Source organism: Phasianus colchicus, chromosome 2 (genome assembly GCF_987193195.1).
Source record: "Phasianus colchicus chromosome 2, bPhaCol1.hap1.1, whole genome shotgun sequence".
NCBI lineage: Eukaryota > Metazoa > Chordata > Aves > Galliformes > Phasianidae > Phasianus > Phasianus colchicus.
In genome coordinates this window covers 20,177,683-20,203,405 of record NC_143437.1, presented here as the reverse complement: position 1 = coordinate 20,203,405, position 25,723 = coordinate 20,177,683, and the positions used below count along the sequence as shown (strand labels likewise).

The 25,723-nt window shown below is 39.7% G+C and overlaps 2 protein-coding genes across 8 annotated transcripts in view; one reads left to right on the top strand and one right to left on the bottom strand.

Moving 5' to 3' along the window:
• The first annotated feature begins 146 nt into the window (after window positions 1–146).
• On the top strand, window positions 147–17,077 carry LOC149918886 (uncharacterized). The gene is made up of 6 exons (XM_090134485.1): window positions 147–192; window positions 1,047–1,722; window positions 2,711–2,776; window positions 13,981–14,078; window positions 15,598–15,648; window positions 16,946–17,077. Exons 1-3 carry the CDS (start codon window positions 147–149, stop codon window positions 2,736–2,738), a joined length of 750 nt encoding a protein of 249 aa, XP_089990611.1. The 3' UTR covers window positions 2,739–2,776; window positions 13,981–14,078; window positions 15,598–15,648; window positions 16,946–17,077.
• ESRRG (estrogen related receptor gamma) overlaps window positions 3,185–25,723 on the bottom strand; it is a 381,433-nt gene continuing 358,894 nt past the window's right edge. For all 7 annotated transcript variants that reach the window (XM_090135028.1, XM_090135029.1, XM_090135030.1 and 4 more), the window contains 2 exons: window positions 16,113–16,382; window positions 3,185–6,877 (listed from right to left, as the gene is read on the bottom strand). In XM_090135028.1, coding sequence (XP_089991154.1) covers window positions 6,633–6,877; window positions 16,113–16,382 — 515 coding nt within the window. In that variant the 3' untranslated portion in view covers window positions 3,185–6,632. The remainder of the gene's footprint in view (window positions 6,878–16,112; window positions 16,383–25,723) is intronic.

Genomic DNA, 25,723 nt, shown 5'->3' with positions numbered 1-25,723 from the left:
GAGGAAGTTTGTGAACTGTGTGTTAAGGGAGAGACAATCTACACACGTGGAATCAGCAGCGTATCAGACAGGAAAAGCACACGCCTTGTGAGGCAGCTACCACAGCCAAGCGGTGTAATGAAGGATACAGTAATTAGCAATGTGCCATGTGGAATCAGAGATCTACACTGCACTGCAGAGACAAAATGCAAAGTAAAGGGAATGTGCAAGTTAAAAAAAAATAAGAAAGAAAGAAATGTTACAGAAATAAACAAAGGCAGTGGGAAAATGAAATAGGAATTCAGAAAGCAGATGAAAGCTGTCACTTTCTTCACTTCAGGGCAAGAAGAAGGACAGGTAATGGTCAAAAGCAAAAAAAAAAAAAGGAGGAGAAGAAGAAGAGAGAAAAAGTGAGAAAGTGAGAAAGAGAAAAGGAAAGAAAGAGACAAAAAAGAAAAAAAGTTGAAAAGGAAAAATTGAAAAAACGGAAGGAGAAAGAAAAAGAAGAAAAGATAGAAAAAGGAAAAGAGAAAGAAAAAGAAAGAGATAAAAGGAAAAGAAAAAGAAAAAAGGAAAAAGAAAGATAAAGGAAAAAGAAAGAGATAAAAGAATAAGAAAAAGAAAAGGAAAAAAAAGAAAGAGATAAGAAAAAGAAAAGAAAGAGAAAAGGAAAAGAAAAAGGAAAAGAAAAAAAGGAAAAGGAAAAGGAAAAGGAAAAAGGAAAAGAAAAGGAAAAAGAAAAAAGAAAAAAGAAAAAGAACTTTGGGCTGAATAAGCCTGTAGGCACGAGGTCTCTCATTTCCCCAGCAGGCTGTTGCCAGGTGATCCCACAGAAGGACACAGAGTTGCGCAGCACAGGGCTTGTCTCACTAAAGGCAATATTCCCACCTCGGTTATCTTTCAGAATCCATCTTTCATTATTTGACTTACATATATTTTTTAACCTGTTTAACTTCCAGCATTGTTTCGACAGCGTCGGTGCTGTCTGTGCGTTAGGAAGCCCATGTAACTGCACGTGCGGTAGCACGATGGGTACAGGATTTTCGAGCCGTTTCCTTCTCTGTGAGGACCAGCTACAGAGACCACCGCAGACGACTTCTTATGGGCGTTCGCCAGCCGCTTTCGCACTGCGAACTCTCAAGGTCAACGAAACAAAAAGCCCCGGCCAAACTCCTTCAGACCATTGCTTGAACGCGGAGCTCCGAAGGAAGCTCAGAGCCCCGTGTCACCGCGCAGCCCCTCAGCACGTTTCCCTTTTGCATCAGCGCTGACGGCATCGGGCAGCCTGGCCTGCCGCCGGTGCCAGGGCTGCAGCGCGGAGCAAGGGGGGGTCGGCGGCAGGGACGGGGACAGGCGGCTGCGTTGCCAGAACCGTGCTCTCACCCGGGGATTGCCCCTCTTATGGGGGTGGAGCGGGATGCAAACCGTGCCAGGCAAAATCTACTGCCTCGCTGCGGTTAGGCACAGCCGGGGTGGGAAGGCTGCCGGCTCGCCGGTCGGTGCTCGGAGCAGCGGCCTCGTTGCAGCCGGGCTGCGGGGCTGCAGCAGTGCAAAGGGGGGACGAGGAGCTAACGGCGCTGCCACCAGCCCTTCCCGGGCTTGTAAGGTTCAGCAGCTGGCTCCAGAGTTCAGAGAGGTTCGTGCTCCCAGCCAAATTCCCCACAGGTGCCGTCTGAAACGATTCTGCCTACCTCAACACTTTCACTGGATCTCTGTGCGCCTCCTGGCTTTGCTGAGGAGACGGTGAGAGGTTTTGAAAGAAAAAAAAAAGGGGGGGGTAAAAAGAGCACAAAACTCAACCGACTCCACAGAGCTGCATTCCTCTGTATTTCTGTGTATCCTGCATTTTCCCTCCTGCATTTCCTCTTCTTTAATGCCAAATTTACAATTGTATAATGCTGCACGATCCTCAAATGGAAAGAAATTATCATTTAATTGTATGTGGGGACACTTCACCAGCAAGTAGATGCAGTCACGTGCTGAGGAAGGCACGGCACAGCTGGGAACGGCTGCTCTTTTTCCCACCGGTGTGTGAAAAGCTCTTAATACTCCTTTCTTCACCCCTAAGGTATGGTATAGTATTTGCTATCTTTTGAGGAGGTACTGCAGTAACTCAAAATCAGAACATCAAAAAAGGGGTGGGCATACAAATGCCGGCGTATGCACACGCACATCGGTGTCAACACTAAAACCTTCCTTTGAAGAGTCCATACATGACCAAACTTCTGTTGTTCTGCCACTCCTCCTATCAAACCCCTTCTCTTAGCACTGTTAAAATACCCGAAGGTGCTACCAGCACAGAGGAGGCCCTCCCACTGGCACCGGGTAGCCCTTGCACTGTTCAAGGCTCACTGCCATGCTGCAGGCCCCCAGCATTGTGCTGCACCATCAGCCAGAGCCTCCAGAGGATAGCCAGCAGTGAAGGTGAGAAATATGTTGGCAAGCATGACAAAGTACTACCAAGGCAGACTAGAAGGCAAGAAAAGCACACATTAGCACTTCTGTGATGGGTCCAGAAGGGTCCACTGGCAGCATGGGCCGAGCCCTGTGGGGCCATCAAGGCCAGCTCTGAACCATGCTGCTTAACCCCCTGAATCTTAAAGACTTATCAGTGCACTTAATTAACACCAATCTATATTATTGCTCCTATGGCTGTTGACTTCCATTCAGAAAACCTGGATCAAGTAATACAGATTTTTAATTTTTTTTATTATTATTATTTTTTACCCAGAAGACACAAAATGGATCTCCTACGGTAGGAAGTGAATGATAGGCTCGGCTGTTGATGAAAAAGCAAGTAAGTACTTCCAGATGATATTAACGTGATCTTAAAATAGTGGGAAAGTTTTCTTTTATGACATTGACAGAGAGGCAATGATTTTGAGTAATGCAGGTTGATGTGGAGATGCTTTAAGATTAAATAAGTGCTATATAAAGGCCTGTCAGCCTGAATTCTAATGTGCTATGAGACATTTTGCATATTTAAGAGTATGCAAAATGTCTTGTACCACATCGGAATTCATTCTGACAAGGCTTTATATAGCATTTATTTACACTCATATTGTACTTCAAGGGAAGAGGGTGATGCTCTCTACTCTTTGAATGGAAGTAACAAAAGGTGATGCTGATCGGGTTATTTCCTCCCTAGAAAACAAAAATAAAACCAAAAAAACCCCACAACACAAAAAATAAAATAAAAGCAATCAAAAGTGGAAGCTTGTTTAATATTGCTCTACCATCATCCTGAAAGGCATAATAATTTGAGTTACACATCTGAACTGATTGGAGTTACAGAATCATATCTCCTTTTTGCATTTAACAATATATACAATATAAAATAAATACATTTACACAAATGGACATTGGTTGGAGCACACGGTATGATACACATCACAAAAATATACAGTTGATTGCTATACAGATGTGAAGCCCATCTACAGCTATAGACATGTTTGTTTTTATTTTTTGTTCTGTTTTGCTTTTTAACTACTGGCTATTATGCAACTCCTGGATTATTATAAGCAGTTTAATTTTTTTTGTCCTTTTGCGATCTTTGCACGATAAGACTGCCATAAAATGTTTTCCTAGGCAGGTAAACAGAGACGCTTAAATAATTAAAATACAATCACCAACACCCATTTTCTCTTCTATAAGAAAAATAGCAGTTTTAATTTTTTATATCTTTTTATGTTATCATTTAAATGCAAAATAGTGGAATAAATACAACAATCTGATCTGATTGAAACAAATGTGTAACTTCTGGGAGTCACACAATCATATTGCTTTAAATAAGAAAAAATTAAAAAATGAAGCAAAAATAGAAATTAAATTGTTATGGCTAAAACATACACCCTTCGAAAATTTCCCAACACTTCACATTAAGTAAGTGGTCTTGTAAGAACTCTTCTCCAGCAAGGTTTAAGATGAACAATATGGTAAAGCCCGTGCAGTTCTTTTAGCTCTAGTTCAGGTAATGCTTTTACAGTCTTGAGATACTTGTTCTTTTGCAGCTCCAAAAATTACTGAAAACGAAAACTAAAATTTGCACCGTGTGCCTTTAACACATCTCCATTTTTTGTGTGTGTGTGTTTTTGTATATTTCTAGTCGACTGGCTTTTGACCCTGAAGCCCAAGTTCTTTAATGTGATACAGCAAAAACAATATTTATATTATATATTTATATATATATAGTGTACTTGAACAGTAGCAACTTAAACCCTGCACAAACTTTCTGGAAAATAAACTTTTTTTTTTTTTTTTTGCACTCTTACATATATAAATAATCTTATAGAATCAGCACCTTTTTCCCAGGAGTTGTATTTTTTCTGACTTTTTTTAAAAAGGGATGTGCCAATTTCTGAACTCCTATCACAGCTATAAATTTCAAGTTATTGACCATCTGAATGAATTGCTTATGATGATTTACCTAGAATCACACTACAGTCACTTCTCTACTGAGAAAACACAACCTACAATATAGTCCCATATAGCTAATGATAGATACACAGTCTTTTCTAGCACAAGGCCGACGTCGCATCGGCCCATTGTTATTTTGTTTAAAGCACACAACGTAGCAATAGTTTTGGAAACTTGTCCGCACCAAAAAAGTTTTGCAACAACACAGAGCGAGTTAATAACAACATCTGAGAGATGATTGGATAAAAGCTATATTTACAGCGTTTAAAAATTAGACTTATCTATAATCTTGAAATATTCAAAGTTTTATTTCTAAGCTATACATTGGTATTCTATAATAAACTGTTACAGAAATTATCCCTTGTTTTGAAAATATTATGATTTCGATGTGTATCTGTTCATAACGAGTATTTGTTTGGAGTTTCGATCTCTTAATTATTACTAGGAAGAACCTTATTACCGGTAAGGAATAGAATATACTACTGTAATCTCCTGAGGAATTGTACATCCAATATTGTCTCTAATTCTACCCTGTGTCTATAAGCACACACCACAAGAATCCAAACACCACAAGAAGAACAAGACAACAGTCTTTGAATGCAACATAAAAATTCAGAAAAGCACAGCAAACATGAAACATTGAAAAGCTGAACTACATTTCTTTTGTTTGTTAGGATTACAATTTTAATTACATCTGTGTACATAGAATAAGGATGTTCACATAGTACAGGGAGCAGCTACTAACACTGGTACATTGGTATAGCGTTTGATGGAGGTTACTGTTTATTGGTTATTTAGCGACTGTAGTTTTCTGGGGGCATCTAATCGGTTTATACATTAGATTACACCTCTTAACAGTCTTGAAACTGACTGACTTCCATGCTGTGACAATACTGGTTGAAAAGCACGTATACTGGTTTAGCTACTTGTTAACAATTGCAATTTACAAAATAAAATCTAAATTAATAAATAAGGTATAGAAGTGTTAAATCGTTGAATTTGGTCAGAAGTCTACTACTCTGATTTCTTAATTTTGCAGACGTTGGCGTTTGCCTTATTGCCTCTAAGCTACCGAGGGTTTCTCTGTGTGTAAGGTTATAATTTTGCAAACAGGCAGTATCTCATTCATCGACAACTGAAGCAGTTAGAAATCACATAGCAACTATACCTCTGTACAGTCGCTGTCTCCTAACACCTTTATAGATTGGTATTTGACATGGCGTATTTATATGCTAGACTACTCAGATATACTGTAGGTGTAATCTAATCCTTTGAGTCAGTGAACATTTAGTTATAAACTGGAGCTCATGTTAAGAAACTGGATGTTTTGGACCAGACTGGCACACAACATAAATTGCATCCGTGATAATATGCACCTTCCCTTCAACTATTGCTTTAGTAAGATAAATTCCCACATTAATAAATGGCTGAAAACTGGTAAAGCTGGTACAAAAAAATCTCCGTTAGTAAGAAGAAACAAAACATTTAAAAAAATCTTCCTTCAGGATTCATTTGTCCTTCATTATTGTTCATCATTGTTCAAGCCAGCACAAAAATGCAGTATTTCTTTCTCTTTAGTATTGCATGAATGAATAAAGCTTAAACTATTCCCTGAAAAAGTTACATTGTAGCTAACCTAAGAAATATCTGGAAGACTCGAAAAAACAATTAAGGAATCAAATGGCTGTAACTGATCTAGATGGAAAATGCAATGATAAGAAGCAGCCGATGCATCGTCGCTTAGTCGTCTAATTAGAGGCTGCTCCTATGAAATCTAATACTGCATTCAGTCAGTTCATCGTGTTGTACTGTACTGCTAGGTACGGTGGTTCTCTCTTTGATTCCTTTGTCATTGGGGACATTATGGTTCATAATAAGTTCACTGGCATCCATATTATGGATTTCCATCCTTTGGCAGGCCTGGCTTCCATCTCTCTTCAATTAGAGACCTCTTTTAAAAAGTTCAGCAGCAAAGGAAAAAGAGAAAAGGAAAAAGGAAAGGAAAGAACAGAAAGGAAAAGAGAGAAAAGGAAAAGGAAAGGAAAAACTGCATCAGAAAGACACAGAAGAAAAAGTTGAAAGCTGCTTCACAGTCTTGCTGCTAAATATCAGTGCAGTCATTTTTTTTTCCTTAATTAAACACTAAGTTTCTTTGCCATTATTATCCTGTTTATTTTCCCTTTTTTTTTTTTTTTTCTTTTAAAACGTGCATGATGGGAAAGCCCATGATGCTTTAGTCAGACCTTGGCCTCCAGCATTTCCAAAAAAAGTTTGTGCATGGGGACTTTGCCTTCCAGTTTGATGTTGTAGAAATGCTGCACAGCCTTGGTGGAGGTTTGCCTCAGAAGTGGGAGAGTCATCAGCATCTTGCCGGCACGACGCGGGTCTTCCATGTGCTGTCCGGCCTCGTAATCCTGCAGAGCCTCATGTAAGACGTCCTGAAGTTTCTGCACTGCCTCAACGTCCTCTATGTGCATTGAGTCTGCAAAACAAAGGAGCGACAGGAGGTGTCAGCAGGGCGTGCCAGAACGTCAGGCAGCTCAACGCCTGCATGACTTTCCTTGGTGCCGTCCTCTTTTACAAAGGAGAGGGATAATTACACGCTTATTTCGAGATCAACCCTTAGGACAGTAACTAAAATTGCTGCCGAGCTATAAATTAAACTCCTGGGTAAGCAATCCTTCTCCTCATCCTTCTGAAACCAGGTACTGGCCACCCTGGCTGTTCCACATGGTGCCTCACACAGTTGTGAGAAAAGTTATGGGAATGCTATGGGAAGGCTGTGGGAGACTGCAGCAGGCTTCAAGGTTGAGAGACTGGAAGCTGTGGCCATCAGTGGTGCCAACAGCTACATAAAAATGACAGTGTGAGGAGTACTTCACTGACAGAAGGGAAGAGTGGGTTTGATGTGATTTCCTGATAGGCCTAGCAAAGTTTTTCTCCCTCAGGCCCATCAGATAGAGAGGCAGCATTGAGTTATGCTCCTTTTCGACAATCCACCCAGAGGTTGCTTTGTCCTGCTATTGTTGGGGATTTGCCATTTATTTAACCCCCCTAGAGCAAGCGTCTGGCCCTGACCCTTCCCAGGTGAGGTGTTCTGGTGTTGTAAGCATTGAGTGAGAAGTCTGGGCAAAAGGCACACAGAGAACTAAACTGAGCTGCTATGTGACCTGGAAAGATTAAAGCAATGGAAGTGTGAAATAAAAAGAAAAGATCTAACTGAAATAACTGTAAAACCCTAAACAGTATAAATACAAAGGGGAAGATGTCCCTGAGAACATGCAGTTACTGGACCATGCAGAGATTATTTCAGATGAGAAGCCCTAACTCTCCAGTTTTATGTAATCATAAATGCCAAAGAAAAAGCAATGTATTCCAAGGAAGAGGAATGCGAGGAGGGAAGAATAGCTGCAGGGGAAATGGGTCACCAAACACCTGAATCAGTTACCAAAATTTGGATGCCCTGCGGACTCACAGACCAAATAGAGTATCACATGAAAATGGGACTTCTGAAGGGGTGCAAGTCCCAGGGTACGTGACACTGTGAGTGCAACATGGGGTGTGACTGGGACAGTGAATCCACTGTACTGCCACAGCATCTCTTTAGAAATCTGTTTAGTAGAGGGCTTTCTTAGTATCTTGTGGGGTGGGATTTTTTTTGGAATAAAGCTCCCACGCTAGGCAGAATAATGGCTGGGAAGTTAGACAGGGAAGAACTCACTTCCATCACTGTTTCCATCCCCTGCATTAAGTGATGTGCTGGATATTTAGATTTGCCTCATGTTTTCCCCCTGCTGATGACAACAGCAACAAATTTTCCATATGCTTCAAATACTTCAATTACATTCTGAGCATGAAGGTGCATCTAAGATTCATCTCCTGGAAGCTTACACACAACTGCTTCCCCAGGTAATAAGGCCCCATAGTAAATGCTTTGCTTTTTTACGCAGAAACATATGAAACTAAAATACAAACCGGTAAGTAACAGGTTAACCAAAATGTTCCAGCTTCTATTGTCAAAACAAATGTGCAAATTGAATAGAAAAAAAAAAAAGTTACAGCTCCTGCTCTAAAACAGACACTTAATTATATACAAGTTTGGATCATTTAGCACGTTTTATTGATTCTGATGACAGTTTATCTGTTAATTACACATAATGGAGTCCTATGGGAATTTCACATGTTTAATAATTCTGAGTCTTTGCGGATACACGCTCTAGGAAGCGTGCAGGGAGACACGCTGCAGGGATGCAATACTGCACATTGAGGTGCACTGTGCCAAAAGCTGAGACTCAAAAATCCCTATGCTAGGGAAAAAGAAGGCCAAGACATTCTAAAAATGATGCCAGGGAAATGGTCTGGCTAGCAAAATTTAGTTCTAAGTTAAAAGTTTAGTAAGTCCATTCGTCAAATCCATATGTTTTTGATAGATTTTTAATATGGTGGTCCTATTAAATAATTGTGTCGATAAGAGAAAATCTCTGAATTCTGCACCCTACAAGCAGGATGTAATCAATACAGAGATGTTAACGCACACAGACAAACGTGACTGATGTCTCAAGCACAATGTCCAACCACCGCGCTTTATTTGGAATGCAAACTCCAAACAAATTGCCTCCACTGCCTGACTCTACCAAGCCCTCAGATATTCACAACTGTGGAACATAGCACAGACACGACATGCTGCTCCAAGTCATTTCCCAGGCGCCATGCACACTTCATGCAGTAGTGACACATCTCCTCCTCCTCTCCCCTAACCCACAATGCAGCTGGGGAACCAGATAGAAGCATTTTAGCAGTAACAAATTCTAGGCAGGTCAAAAGCTGACTCTTGTTGCAGAATTCTCTATACAATACTGCACAGGGATACAGGTCATTCTGGAGCACAGGACTAGAGATGTTCAGCTTTTAGCTCAGTAGGAAATTGGGCTGGTTCTGTATGAAACAGGGAAACGATCTGCGAGTGGAACAGGAAATGGGGTAAGAAAGCCAGAGCGGAGACAGGCACTTACAAACAGTGACTACAGCTCCAAATTATTCTCTTAAAGTTGTGATTTGGCTCGAAAGATTAAAAAATGATTTAATGAAATTACTATGATAATTTAACTTCCCATTTACAGAAAAAATTCAAACTCATTTCAGCCTTGCACATTCTAGGGGATGCTAATGTTTAAGTGCAAACTCACTAAATCTGGGCTATTTAATTAAACCATGATTCAGCTCGCAGATTGCTCGGGAAAATATTAATCTCTACAAAGATCCTTCTTCAAGTTTTAGCCTTGCAGTTTCAAACTTCCACTTTATTCCCGATATTAAACGAATGTAGATCTTAATCCCTCAGGCGTAAGCCTTTGAAAATAAAGAAAATGGTTGAAAATGCTGAACTAGCCAAGGGGAAAAGAAGAGGAAAAATAAAAGAGAAATCTTTGCAGTAACTACAGACTGGCAGATACTGAAGTGAATTCAGAGGAGGTTAGCTTATTGCTGATAAGCCCAATCCACACCAGTAAGAGAGGGCAATGTCAACAAGCACCACAGTAATTTAGGGAAACACAGACTCTGTGTGACAGTCCAGAAGTAAAGAAATAATTACAAAGACAATGTGAAATTGGATTTTAAGCTAGGTACAAAGATTTTGAATGTTCTTCCTATACCAAGAAAACCCCCAGAAATTATCCTTTTTTTTTTTTTTTTTAAATTGGCATCATAGACAGTCTGGATAATTTCCAGTTACATTCTAATATCCAAAGAAAACCTATAGGTAGATCTAAGACACCTAAAAATCAGTGCCTATATAAGGAATGAAATTAAACAGGGCAGTTTGAAAGTACTGTCATTTGAAAGCAAGCAGAATTTGATCTTAAATGCTCTGAAAAAGAAGTGTCTCTGACTGGTGACACTAGAATTGCTCATCAGGCACAAGATAAGCTGATACAAGGTGCTGCTCAGGAAAGAGCAGTGTGTATATAGCGTCACTGAGGAGAAAGCAGAAGAAACCCAGGGGTCTGAAATGAAGTATTTCTTCACATCAGAAAACTCTGGTAGCATCAAGCAAGAAATTATTATAGTGAATCAAGCAGCAGGGAGTGTGCAGCAGTGAACAAATACATTAAGATGCTGATAGAGCACATCAGAGGGGCAAAAAGCAACGAGCAGGGCAAGGCACTTGAGAGACAGCAATCATTGTGCTGCAGAGGGGTGGCTCATAAACTAAGAACTGGTAAATCAGGTCAGGGAGCTGCAGGTTCCTGGAAGAACTGGATGAGATGAAGAGTGAGAATGGTACACTACAGTTTTGACTTCACCTAAGAACAGAATCCTAATCTGGGTTATGTCTCAAATAAAAGAAAATTATTTTTTGGATGACATTGCCAATAAAAACAAAACAAAACAAACAAACAAAAAAGCACAAAAACTGCCACAGTATTTACACTGGGGAGCTGTGTTCAGAATTGCAGAGCTCTGTCACATCCTGCTGAAATGTGAGATATTCATACAGGAAAACTTGCATTTCTGTTAAGTGCTTATCCATTTTAGGAGAAAGACAACAGCGTCATATGAGCAAATCAAACCTCACCCAGCAAGAATTCCCAGCCTTTTCTAGCCTGGAACTGAACTTGCCTATCATCTGTCTATCTGTCTTTCCTGAACAAAACTATCTGCTGGGAGCTGCATGGTGAGGCTAAGAGACAAGCACACAAACACAGTGTTTTCCCTGTTGCAAAAGGGTATGGTGGGAATCATCTGATACCTTGATTATTCCACTGGAAACAGACATTTCAATTGAAATATATGTTGGAAATTAAAGAGGTATAAACTATGAATTCAACACAGATTAGAGGCAGTAGAAACCAAAGAAGTGAAACAGAGGCTCGTATGCTTTGTTTTGGTGAATAGTATCTTTGTCTGAATAGCTCAAGTTTGGTTGGCTTTTAAGGAGAGGTATGGAACCTGAAACTTCACAAAAGTTTCTAAAACACAGCAGGATACTAAGCAGGACTGAGAAATGACTTCACAGAACGTGCCTGCTTATTTCAGGGGCTGACTGGATCAGTGGTGAACTGAAAGCATAGGCTGAAGTTAAAACGCAGTAAATGACCCTTTTTTTTACTCCTGAAATGGTTTACTTTCCACTAGGATAGGTAGTGAGGGCCCTAAATAAAATAATATTTCCCCAACGTAGAACAAATTGCACACCAACAACTGATTTGAATACGTACTCAGTAAGGCTACTAAAACTCCGGAAAGGGGTATCAAAATGATAGAGTTGTGGGATAAGACACCAACTAAGAGAGAATGTTGAATGACTGCATCAAAATCCTTTTTAAAATCCTTTTTTTCACTACAAGACAGCAAGAATTGCCATGTTACCACTGAGAGCCATTGGTACACTGCTGTGGAAAGAGAGGGTGACTACCAGCACCTATCTGCTGTGGCGCTTGGTGAACAACAACCGACCCAAAATACATCGCACTTGGGAATGGTTATTTACTTCCTCTAAGCACTGCAGGTGTAATCTATGTGATTAAATGAAAATGGGCCATGAGAAAAAAGCTGTGTTCATGCAGCAGGAAAACTCTGATTGTCCTGACGATTTCCTTTTCTCAATCTTTTTTTCTCTGTTCTTCATATGAAATTAGATGAAGGAGTTAATTATATGAAGAAGTTGCTATTCCTAGCTGGTAAAATAAACATTCGTAGTACACCAATGAAATGCTCATGTATATATATTTTTATACATGTCTATTCATCATAGGTATGTGTTAAACGTGAAGTCTAACACTGACAGACACACAAAAATGGCTAAATAAAATTTAAAAAAATGGCATTGTTAGAAAATAAATACAGTATTTTGTGACATATAATAAGCCACACTCTACACTGAAAATAATGATGAAATCCTACAGAATAAGTGATTTATGGGGCTCTAGCAATTAATTTTTATTATAATAGTATTATTTAATTCCAATAGCCTAGCTCTGAGTACAGTGTTTTGTTGACTGGAAAGTGAAATGAGCTGTAGGTAAGAACTACATCTTCTACCAAGACAGATCCCTGTGCAACTTGGCATCAGTGTTGCTCTGCACTTCATGCTGTTACCATGCACAAGATGCTTCTTGGTTCTTGCTCTTTTGGCACTGAAAGGGTTGTGTCTTTGTTTTTTGTTTTTTTTTTAAGAGACAGTTAATAAGAGAGACCTGAAATTGCGATGGCAAGTGGAGGCCCTTTTCTCCTTCTGGTAGCACAGGCGAGACAGCCAATATTAATGCTTAAGATTAAATTTTCAACAGTACATAGGGTTATACTTCTAAAGTGCCTAGCATCCACATTTGGGTCAGATTTTTCAAGATGCCAGCACTCTATTAGGCAGATACACACAGATAACATTTTATAATGTGCTAATGTATTTTGACACGTTAGTTACTTATTTTTAGGTCTTAGATGGGAATTGAGCTTCTCTTAAAAATCTGTTCTGAGTTCTGACTCCTGAGCTCTTCTGCAACATTTTGGCCTGAAGGCACAATTTTGTCCTCACTGATGAGGCAATTTCAAAAATCTGCTCACCTGCAACTCCCTGTTTAGTATTTCCTAATCAATACATGGAAGTATTTTCTAACACAAAAAAGATGAGGAGGTCACCTTTTACATGCCAGAGTGTGCATGCGTGCACTTGTGTTCACCTGAATGTATTTTGTAAATAGTTCACCTTCCCTTACACACAGGGAAGTAATTGGTACATGCATGTTTTGGAAACCATTCAAAACTGATTTTCTGCGTGGGTAAACAAAGTGCTTGGCAGTGCCAGATCACGGTGTTTGGGCAGCTGAGGGGCTAACCTGCTCTTGTGCACAGAGGACAGGGAAAGAAAGAAGGGAGAGGCTGGGAATGAGGATGGTCCTGTGGTACGAGGGACCTCTCTGAGTTTAAATACCACGGGAAGAGATTCCACGGGCCAACAGAAAAGGCAGCACTTGGGGTGTTCTCATGGTCAGGGTAACAGATATGCTGGCCAAAGCAAAGCTTGTGGTACCTATTTATACAAAATACAATCAATATTAAGACAATCTACAATTTCTTTTTCTGTTTCTCTATACCAGCAATGAAAACAGCACAACACTGTGTCATAAATCACCAACACAGATGCAGAGCCATAAAACCACCTTTGTCTACTATTTACAGCAGAGTTAACCTGGGATCCTAGCAGACAGCATGGATGTGGCTGAAATGCCTGGGATTTCTTATTCTGCTTCATCCTTGCTCTCTACAGCTATAGAAACGTTGCTCTATTTTAAACCAGAAAAATAAATAGCTGTAGTTCTTGAAGAAAGTCGATGCAGCAGCAAAATACTTCAAAACATGAATTGCTAACTGATTGATTTTATAATGGCATTTTACTTCCTTTTTTTCAGGTATGGCTGCAATTCCATTAACCAACTCCTCAGTTATGTACAAATAAGCTACTTCTGGTTTTGTCTATAAAAAAGACAAAAACTTCAATTTTGCTTTCTTACTTTAATTTTAGCGGTATTTGTAATTAAAACACTGGGGGCTTGATACTCTGCAGGTGCTGTCTTACCTCCACAGGTCGGTGCAGCTATAGTTGACAGAAGTTTGATATCTGCCGCATGTACAACCTGGACCTGCACTATTTAATGCCAGCCATCAGAGCACTCTGTTGAGAGGCAAGTCAAACGCCTGGTTTGCTTTGTAACTCCTCCATGCAATAGTTTCATTTTAAAATGGCAATTTTAGTCCTTTGCAGATGAGGGAAGGAAATGTTTTCCCTTAAATGTGCCCTGAATTCTAGTACACGAAACGGTATTTCTCTCTGACATTATCCTGGTTGTAATTCCCAGGGAAGTTAATGAAGCTATGGATTATTTTAACACACTCCATGCACAATGCATGAATAAACTTTTTTTGGCAGCAATGTATTTTATTATTTCTTAAACACTGCATGCCTCTTGAGGAAAAAAAAAAGAAAAAAAGGCTGTGAGTGGTACTAAACACTGGATTCCTATATTCTAGCTCCTTTCGTCTTTATCAAGTAAGATGCAGAAATACTTCTAAATCAAATAGACCAATTTAAAAATTAGAAAAATAAAATAAGCCCCCAATTTGGACTCCTAATTCCAGATAACTTTATTGCTCTGCTCCGTAAGCATGAACAATCTAGGGCTACCTTCCTGTAGCTGCAAACTGTTGTCAAGTGTACAATTACAGTGGTCAAAAATTTTAAATAAATCCTCAATTACAAAACAGCTTGGAGCTTTGAGGGACATTTCAGATTTTTTTCTCTTCCAAAAATAAAATAATATTCTAAAACCAGGGACAGAGTTAGTGGGGTGGAGAATACAAAGAAACTAATAAGCATTTTGGCTTTGCATGTTTTTGAATTATATTTCCAATTAAAAATGCAGAGTGCTAAATCACATTACAAAGACAAATAGGAAAGTACAACTTCATTGTTGAAAACAATTTCCCTCCTATCAATCTGAGGATTCATGCATCAATATTGTAGATGAACTGCTAATTACAAAATCAATTAAAAAATTATTTCTAAAAACAGTCACGCGTCCTGGCTCTCAGGGGGGCAATTTGGGCAGAAGGTCTCATCTCACTAGGACCGCGCCAAATCACAAGTCGTCATCCACAAGTAAGCAAAAGCAATCTGGTTTTTCATTTTTCAGCGCGGCTGAGCCCAGCCTGAGATTGATCGTCACATATGGCCCCAGAAAACAAACTGTCAATACCTTGAATGCTGCAGAATTTGAACAAATAGCCGTCCGCCCATTCAAGCCACTCATTGCATCCCATTTAACAGATTTTATTGACAGTTTCCTTCTTGTAATTAAAGGGAAAACTACTGGCCAGCAACCAAGATAAAGTTCAAAGATAGGGTCAAAACAAAAGCAGATGGAGGGGCACGGTGTGACTGTCAATGGAACATAGCATCAGAGCATGTTATTGACACACAGGTATCTAATGATCGGCACGTCATTAAAGAGGGATCTATCGTGAACTTTATGCAAATGCTAAAAGGGACTTAAGACCACAATAAAGCATTAAGGAGACACAAAAGGAAAAACAACAAAGCAAAAACGATTTTTACTTATCTGGCAGTATTCACTGCTTCAGCACTTTTAAATTCAAATGCAGGAAAAAAAAATCTTTCTGAGATTTTTAACTCTTTCTGCGCAGGTAACAGTAATCTTTGGAGAAGCATTACCACAAATGCAGAGGATCCAAAAGGTAAGGTGGGGTTCCTGTCAGATTAATAAAGAATTTCCTCCCCCCTCCCATACCCTGAATTCACTCTATCTTATAAATCAGTAGCTGCATTTAAAGAGAACGGATAGAGCATATCCTCATGTATCCTTTCTGTTCATTTTAACTACGATGATTAGACTCATCTGGATTATGGAATGGATTTAGGAGAAGAGCATCCATATTCATTTGTAAGGATCTTTGCCCATAAAATACTCTCCAAATCACAGTGCATTACTCTCCACTCCCTTAGGAACGTATTCCCCGACTACTTAGGACCAGAAAGCTCCTTTTAGTTTGAACTGCTTTGTTTGTTGCCTGTTAGACTAAGGGCTGATTAGCAACTTCTTGCTCTAAACCTGTATTTAAAACAAGCATGCAGAAAATACTATGGAGAAAAGAAAAGTGACATATTAAAAATGTAGCAACCATTGTGCCACTCTGCCAACCTGAATTAGCAAGTGCTATAGCTTTGAGGGTGACAAACTCTTCTTTCTCCAGCTTCATGCTCTTGTATTTCTTTACCAGTTGCAGTATGGCATTGTTAAGGTCAAGAAGGCCTGCCAATTTGGACTGGTCTTCATCCATAATATAGTCTTCAGCATAAACAAGCTCATCCTCAAAAGAAAGTGACCGGTATACAACACCGAGAATCAAAATCTCCATCCAAGCACTCTGCAGAAGGCTCATCTGGTCAGCTAGAGACAAAGTAGAGAATCCTGAATAGGAAAAAAAAAAACACAACAAAACACAAGAAAAACTATTAAGCATGTTTGGATTTGCCATAAATCTGCTCTTCTACTTATTTTTATATGCACTGTCATAAAACACACATTTATTATTCTCCCTTCTGATTTTGTGTCTGTCTTCCTCACTTTATTACAGTAAAGTGAATCAATGCAATACCTAATATTTTCTAATCAACACACAGAGTTGTAAACAAGTAGGATTTTGTAGAATCTTTCCGTAAGAACTGTGTTAATTTGGGGAGCATTACAGTGACAGTCTAGGATTTGTACCATGTCTTCTTTGCCCTGAAATACTCATGCTCAGTTCTAAAATCCCAATGCTGTGGAATTGGGATTTCCTGCCCCTGTTCATCTGTACCACAGTCCAAGAAGGATAATTTATGAGGGGAAAAAAAAAATAGAAAAGGAAGATTTGGTGTTTTACTAGAATTAAAGTGATAAGCACAAAGAGGAAATTTCTCTTTGAACTTTAACCTCAGGGGAAAGAGAGGTAACTCACTCCTCAGAAAAGATGCTAATTCCTTCTCTAACAGCTCCTGCCTCTGCGGCACTTTTTGAAGGAACAGAATGCCACATTATGGTGCCAACTGAACAGCAGTCACACTGTCACCTTTCTGAGGACAAGCAAAAATTTAATAAATGCCTCTTAATGAATTTAACTTTTGATTTCCTTTTTTTTTTTTTTTTTCTTTTTTCCCCTGCTGTCTTTCCTAATAGGATCATGGGGGGGCAAACATCTTTACTGCTTTACCTTTTCAGCCTCTTGTTTACAGTACCTGTTAATTTCTGATATCAAACTGCTAATACCCCAATCACATTAGGAGCTATGGAACAAGAGGGGAGAGGATGTGATTTCCTGGCCTGTTGGTGAGCAGCAGCAGTTTGCCAGTTGGCACCCGCAACCACGAGTACTTAATAAAATCATCAAAGGGGATTAGTCAAGCCTCTCTTAAAGGGTCTTAAGGCATGTCTGAGGCTTTCATTTAGTTGTTTATGGAGCTGCTTACATGTTCTCTGACAGGGTTCCTGCTGCAAGAACATTCTTTTTGCCATCAGATTACACTTAAATGCATTTTTCTGTTTTGAAAGTCAAGAGTTATAGTCAAGCAGGAATAGATCATAAACTAGCAAATCTGCAAGGCATCTACTCCAAACAAGATTTTCTCTATAGGCACTAAGCAACAAAAGTAATACAATAAAAAAAGACAACCCCACATCCAAACCACCAGGCATCCATAAAAAAATGAAATATAAAACTGGCTGCATGCTTGCTCTCTCTTTTTCCTCCCCCTTATTTGTTTTCATTTTCTCATACTGTCTTCTGAGTCTCATGATAGAACTGTAGCTCTCTGCCTTCAAAATAAAACCAACAAAACCCAAGCCAGCGCTGCCAGAAAACCCTCGAGGAGGTGACAGTGGAAAATAACACATCTGTGATTAAAATAAATAAGAGAGAAATGGAGAAGAAATAATCGTTTGAGAGGTTATAGGGAAGAATTCGTGATTTCAATTAGCTTCAACGCTTCTGTTCCTTCCCGTCTTTCAAGAACCAGTTTTTCTGCAGCAGCAGATGGACAGAGACCATAGCCTGCAGCACCGTCCTGTGACAGCCCTATTCTCCCTCCCAGACACTGCTGTTAGTAAATAGATTTACACATTCTCCAATCTCCACACATCTTTCTGCCGAATAATTAAAAGCAGGATGATTAGTTTATTGAGTGGAAGGAGGAACTTTTTTATTGAGGTCCATCCACGATTTTATCAGGGCCAGCACTTTTACGGTTGTCATGAGGGTGCAGGCATCCAATTTTTCTTATCTGCCTGATTAATACAAACGCTGTTTCAGGACGCATTAATTAACAGATACAAATCTACGTTCTCATGGAAGGATCAATACAGAGAAGAAAAGAGGCATCAATGTGAATTTAGTGCTGATGATGGAGAAGGCACTCTATTGACATTTACGTGCATAGAAACTTTAAAGTTGCAGTGGAGCCCTTTTGTCCCTGTGATTTACAAATTAACAATTTTTCAGGTATAACAATGTTTCACAGTCTTCTGAGGAGTTTAATTAAGCAAGAAGCAATAAAATCAGATTTGATTAAAAAAAAAAGTTTAACTTGCAATTTCTTTCTACTCTATTTTTTTTTTCTTTTTTTTTCCTGGAACACTCCCAACCTTCCCCTTTTATTTACTTGTCTATTTTAGTACCTTTTTTTTTTTTTTTTTTTTTTTTTTAACAAATACTGCTATGTTTCAATAACATTTATCGTGTCACTGCAAAAGGAAATTACATATGTCCTGTGAGGGGGGAAAATAGGATTTTGTATATAATTTATTGTTCTGCACTCTTGAAAAATCTGCTCTCTGCTACAGTAAATATACTAATTGTTTTTATATGACACACGAAAAATCAACCGACATTTTTGCAAGGAAAACTCTTAGATATAAACCACGCTGTTCTACTCTCCAGTAATAAATCAAACAAACATGATTATTTCCTCCCTGATTGAAGTAACTTCTCCTTGAAAGCCCGCTCAGTGAAAGCATGTTTTAACAAGGCGCCCCTTGTGAGAGTATAAAATTGTATGATATTGTAATCTACCTGATTTTTTGGAATATGTGAGCAGTTGTCCTGCATCCCACCAGTGCCTGTTTAATAGGTGCTCAGCAAGTCACAGTTAGAACAGATCACAGAGGTATATGTGTATTTACATACAGGGATTCATTCTGAAATGTTTTGTGAAGGCTGTGCATATTCCATGACAAACTTAGCTTTGATTCTCAAGCTCTCATTATAGGGATCCCCTATAACAAATTCTATTCCATGACAAGTAGACAATTCCTATTCTGCATTGTGACTATCTGAAAAGAAGTTTCCAGCTCATGCATGAATGCACTCCCAGCCTACTGCACCAGCCTTTCCAGCACAGCCCTGCGCTACTGCCCATGGCAGGATCTGGAACTTTGTCCGGCCTGCTCTGCCTCCTTACACCCTCACGAGCCTTACTTGGAAGGAGTTTTAAGTGCAGACCTGCACAGCGGCTGTTTAAAAAACAACACTGCACACCTCAGTGCCCTCCTCATGCAGCACATGGTGACAACTCCCGCCTCCCTCCCTGCCGCCGCCATTGCGCCCAGCAGGCTGTGCTGGTGGGAAGGCCCTGTGCCCTGACCACAGCTCGGCAGTGCTCGGCTGCAGCAGCGCTCCGGAGAAAGCAGATGACAGCTGGGAACAACGTCATCTGGAAGGATTGAAAGGCTTCTCAGGAGTCAGGTACCCCCGAGGTAATAAGCTTGAAGGAAGCATGTTTTGTGCCAACCCTCTTGCCATCTCCTACCAGAAACTCTTGTGCTTGACAATGATGCCATGGGCACTTGTCAAGGGTTTTTTTTTTCCTTTTTGCCTAGCAAACTGATGCACTTTGCAGTCAACTTACAAAAAAGGCTAAGCATTTGAAAGTGTGAAGGGCAAAAAATATCTGACGGCTAGTCTTCAAAAATACACTTTCATTTCAGAAAGCATAAATGTTTATTTCCTGAGCTGAGTGTTGACAGAAATAGGCTGCAGTGCAGGCACATGAATTTAACCCCTGGTAGGCATTCTTTTCAACACGGATTTATGTGGCTGCATGCAAGCATTGTAAATCTACAGGGTGTCTCATAATATCAGTTAACAGTAGCATTGATTTGCTGGTTACGGATTTTCTCCCTTCCTATTTTTTTCTTTCTTTCTCTTCCTTTTCAGGGACTGCAGCATTCCTTCAGCTAAAAATAGATACTTTTCTACAAACAGCATATCACACTCAAATTGTAATTATGCCGTAATGACTCGCTGAGATCACTGAGTGTGCATCGAGAAAAGGTTGATTGAGCAACTGAACATATGCTTACGTTTCTCCTTTCACATACCAGCAAGCCCAGAGCTCCAAGGAAGCAGAAATAAAGAGGTAGAAGGGCCCTCGCACGTTTATTGGGGGAACAACACAGCAGGGAGCAGTGCAACGTGGTTCTGTTGAGTGGGGCTGCAGGAGCCACAGGGCTTTGCCGCTACCTTGCACCGCTTGTTCTCTTTTCACATTGCTCTCAGCTCCATGCTAAGCAGGGAAATCTTTTATATTCCTGAAGACCCTTTCCTCCACTTCATTAAGATGGACTTCATGGACATGAACTCACTGGGGGCTGCAGCGAAGCAGCTGCAGATGGTCAAGTGCCACAGCAAGATGAGCAGCTCACACACAGTGCTGCGAGAGCTACTTATTTTTGCGGCTGGACTCAGCCCTGCCATCGTCTGCAGCCCTGAGCATTTGATGCGATGCCTGTACTGGGCTGCTCTGGCTCGAGTCCTGGTCGTTTCACTTTGCAGGGAATGAACTTTGCTTCCTTGCTGTTATGTGCTCAGAAATCATAATATTTGATCAGACCAGGAATGAAATTGCTGGTAAATCTGGGAGCTGCTTGAGCTTTCTAATAATCGCCTCCCGTTTACTTCACCAGTTGGTTTTGTCTTTGTTACTTTTAAGAGCAGAATATTCCTCTGGCTTGCCCTGGTTTGTACTTCAAGTATCTTCATTTACATTTTCTATAATTAAAGCTGCGCTTGAAAATGACATGTTCACTAGTGTGTTGCAGATTCAATATATTTCCACAGTTGAAATATCAGAGTTGGATTTTCAAATTATTTACACTTAATTTTGATAGATTAACTTCCTTCTAAATGTTTTAACGGTGCTGATGTTTCCACTGTAATTTTCTTACTTCAAAAATGATGTCAAGTCACTGCTGCCAAGAGAAATGGATATTGGAAACTTTTTTTTAAAGCACAAAACACTTTACAGACAGAGTGTGTGGCCTCACACTCAAATGATAAGCAGCAGGCCAGATGCTTTTTTCGTGATAGTATAGGAGTGAACCTGAAGGAATCCCACTGCCTTTCAAGGCCAGGATGCTCCACTCTTTAGAGTGTCTTAGAGCACATGGCTCTCAATGAAAAGTACCATTTTATTATATACATTCAACAGAAGACTGATTTCGCTGTATTTCAGAATACTTGGTATTATAAAAAAAATGACAGGACTTGCATTTATTTCAGATGTTAGAAAAACTGTTAAGCCAAAGGGGAGAGCTCTGACAAATCACCCAACAAGTTTCACAGATAATGGATGAAGTTTGATTCTTGATGAAAGCTGGAACTAAAATAGAAACACCACATTATTCGGAGTGGATCTGTTATTTCATTTAGTTTTTTTTTGTTGTTTTTTTCCTTCTTTTTTTCATACCCATTTGTTCATGGATTTCCTAGTCAAAGGGCTAATAATTGCATGGGATGCCTCAGCAAACTGAGAAGTAAGCACAGGAGGGAATTTTCATGTGAAAGGTGTCAGACCATGAAACAAAAGCCCAAACTTGGAAGTCAGGATAGGTACCAAAGCACTAACTCAAACACTAAGTACAGCCTAAGGTTCCACTTACATCCTTTGTTACCTACAGCTTCCAAGCTTCTTGCTGGATCTGCCACAGCTCAAGTTATGGTTAGGAACTCATCTCACTTAAAAATGTTCTGCACAGAGGACAAGTGAAACCACCCCATTTTCCTAGTGTTGTTTTCAGACAGTGTGTCCTTCTGGCCTTGAACAAAGTTCCTTCCCTATCAGTGTAAAGGGAAATGCCCCACAGAGCATAAGCCCAGGGCTTTTTATTGTGACACTGCTTTCGTATCCCTGGAGCAACAGAGGAGAGATGGCACAGCAATAAAACTTCATTCACAACACAGAGCTCTCTCAATCCATTAAGAACAATGGATTCTCACTAAGCAAACATTCACTTGTCAGAAGTATTTGCAACACTGGATTCATTCAGCAAGAGTAAGTGAAGTTAACAGCAATTTAAAAGTGGCAAATTAGACATTTACAGCAGTGAAGATGCTGCTTGCTTAGTGCAACTTTTCTCTCCAGCTATAGGAAAAGGTGTTAATGTAATTTAAATACCAGTTAGAATTATTTTTCTTTTCACCTGTAAAACTGTACACGGTAACACTAGGCAGGAACAACTCCAGCTTGTCACTTCTATATGAGTAGAATGCACACAGTGAGATGTAACTTCCTGTACTTCCAATAGATTTGTACCAGAAGTACCTTTCTCTGACCAGACAAATATTTCTAGGTAGCTACTTTAAAATTTCTTATTTCTAGTTACAGCACCAGATCTCGTGAGCTTTTTCTTTAGCAATAGTCACGAGCTGCAAAATGTCACTAATTAAAACTGTCTCTGGCTTCACAGAAGCACTTTCAGTTGCTAATACTCTGCAGAGAAAAATTAATGATGAAAAAATGTGGAGAGAAACCTTGCTTCAGGACAGATTTGGTGAGACCTCCACGTATGGGATACTTCCTAATGGCATTTCTGGAAACAGATGGTTTGAAATATTGTGCACTCTATTTCCATTAATTTTCATTTCATACCTTATTATTCCAGAACTCACTTAGATAAAGGAAAATATAAGGCAACGGATTTAAACAGATTAATATCTGATTTTTCCTTTGGGCTAGTTTTACCACTGGAGCTTTCACTTCCACAATTTTAAATAGTATTACTCCAAATTCATGCCAATGTTACATCAAAAAGGAAACAAGCCAAACACTTCTATTTTGATAGTCAACAGATGCTCTGAGAATAGAGGAAAATACCTGATTAATCATAAAGTGTTCTTTTTTTCTCCTGTATGTTGGACACTTGGCACATGGAAATCCTTATGCTTTACTTCTCTGTAGTGACTTTTTAAATTCTAAGATATGGACCATTAAGAAGTTCTAAATTCAGCGTAGCAGCCTGATCTGGCCCAAAGTAGCTGGAGGTCTCCCTAAGGACAGCACTATCAACTTGCTTCCAGAGGGTGATCTTTCTAGTGCACTACATACATGCTTTGGTCTGCTTATTTAAAGTTAAGTCTTTCAGTTCTTAAAAGGAAATATGCTGTTTTAGGATATCTAGTATATTCTGAGGAACCACCTGCGTGCTCATGCATTTGCATAGGATAAAACAGACCAAGATTACATTTATGACCCCAATGGACTTTTTTTCAGTGAGTCTACATAAAAAAAGACCAACCATATTCTCAACATAAATATTGGTTTCACACAAAAACTCCTTCAATCTTTCGTGGACGGATGTTTTTGAGTACATGCAAGGCTTCAAAGCCAAGTTTGTTTGATTATCCCTTCTCTTTTCTTTCCCACAGAAAGGACAGACTTCTTGCTGTTTGCTGGCCGGGTGGGCAGCAATCCCTGCTGCCTCCCTCAGGCAGAGCCAGGCTCCCAGGAACTCCTGAATCACCTTAATAAAACAAACCACACACTGAATATATCAGCACAGAGACATCCCTGCCTGCAACCCAACCAACATCTCCATGTTAACCCTCCGTGTGCCAAGCTGCATAAAATCCCTGGAGCCAAAGCAAAAACCTCAGATGAAAAGATTTCTGGTAGATGTATCTTTTTTGCTCTCAAGCAAGAAACGACACTTCAGAACACCCTCCTTCTTCCAAATTTTTAAAAACATTTCTCTTGGTTAGTTGATTTTCTTGATGTGCTGCAGATGTAAAAAAGTCCCAGTGATGTTCTGTTCTCCCTCCTTTTGAGTACAAGTCACAGATAAACATGTATTCATTCTCCCTTGCAAATGTGAAATATGTATCATTAAGATCATCTCTGGAGGATGCACCTTAAGTCGATAGCAGTCCACACACACGCAGACATACAAAAAAAAAAAAAAAAAAAAAAAAAAGGAGGGAGAAGGAGAAAAAGAAAAAAAAGGAAGCTGCCTGATTCTAATACACCTAATTAGCCATCGGCAGACACTTAATTGCATACATTAGGATGATTCCATAGTGGAGATTAATTCTAAATATACCCAAGCAGCTGGTTAAGATGCCATGGATTACAGTGTGGACTGTACTTTTCCACTTAATTAGATATCAAAATTAAGCAGCAACAAGCATTTTGACATAACGGGGATCAAGCCGCTGCTTGGCATCCCAGAGCTGCACTAAAGTGACCGCTAAACAGAGCCGCACAGATGGAGAGATATTAAATGCCGCACTGGAAAGTAATTTCAAATAATAAAATATCAATATTTACATTTTAATTACCCCTACTGAGAGCCGCTCTGTCATTTTCACTATTGCCGACGCAGCAAGGGGTAGTGGAATGACATTGCGGCTCTGACTGCAATGACTATTTTGTTTCCATTAAAGAATGACAAGTGTTTTAGAGGCAGTGACACCCAGTGTGTGAACAAGAATGACAGCAGATCAGAAAATTCCTATTAAGGGAATAAATGACTCAACAAGAGAATTTACTTCGTGCAGCCAGCTCCTCCTTGAAACACATAATCCTTTCTAAATTTCCTGCCGAAAGTTCATTATTAGAGGTGCCCAGGGGAAACCTTAGCTTCTCATAAAATATTTAGACTGATAGGACCTTACATGATAGCCGGTCAATTTAAAAACACTAAAACTCAACACTCGTTCTGTCTAAGAGTTAGACAAAGAGTTTGTATGGACCAGAAGAATTTGAGGGGAAGAAAAGGGCAACTAATGGCAGGCAGCGAAAAGGAGACTCCTTCCTGCCAGACCAGAAACTGGATAGTGCATGGGCAATGGTGGGGCTATTTTCCATCAGTTTCACCAGATCTAGTACAGTGAGAAGTGCACACCTCAAATTTGGATCATAGCTTGCCAGCTGCCTTTGGAACGATAACCAGGAGCTGGTCACAGGAGAGGTATGGTCTGTGCCTGCCTGATGGCAGCTTCCTGCTGCCATCCCTTACATGCAAACACTTCTAGCACAAGGTGTAGCAGAAACCTGCACAATATTTTTGTGGCGACGTAAGACACTATTTCTGATCAGTTCAGAGATCAGTATAAGGGAAAATACATCATATTATCTTACACCTGATCTGGTGCACTTACAAAGGAGAAAAGGATGGAAGAAGTTTATAAAAACAGTTACAAAAAATGCCTGTTGGGTATGTTTGTCAAACTCTAGAGATCTTCAGATAATATCCACGGCCTCAGACACAGAGAAGTTCATTACAAGGAAATCCTTGGTCACTACACTCTGATATGCTGCTATTAATGTGACAAACGCCTGGAACAGAGCACAGGAAAAAAAGGTATGAACAATTTTAGAGAACAGGAGAGAAACAGCTTTACAGCAGTTACTGCTGTGGGAGCTTTAGAATCAAGTTTGAAATTAAGAATTAGGAGTACAAAAACATTACTGTGACATTAGCTGCTTAACTAGTTGATCTTC

What these genes read in the sequence shown, in the direction of transcription:
- LOC149918886 (XM_090134485.1), top strand. Translation starts at nt 147, where the DNA reads ATGTGGAATCAGAGATCTACACTGCACTGCAGAGACAAAATGCAAA. An exon ending in CTGCAGAGACAAAATGCAAA is followed by an intron (nt 193 to 1,046) that starts GTAAAGGGAATG and finishes CTTCTCTGTGAG; the next exon opens with GACCAGCTACAGAGACCACC. An exon ending in CTGGCTTTGCTGAGGAGACG is followed by an intron (nt 1,723 to 2,710) that starts GTGAGAGGTTTT and finishes TTTTTTACCCAG; the next exon opens with AAGACACAAAATGGATCTCC.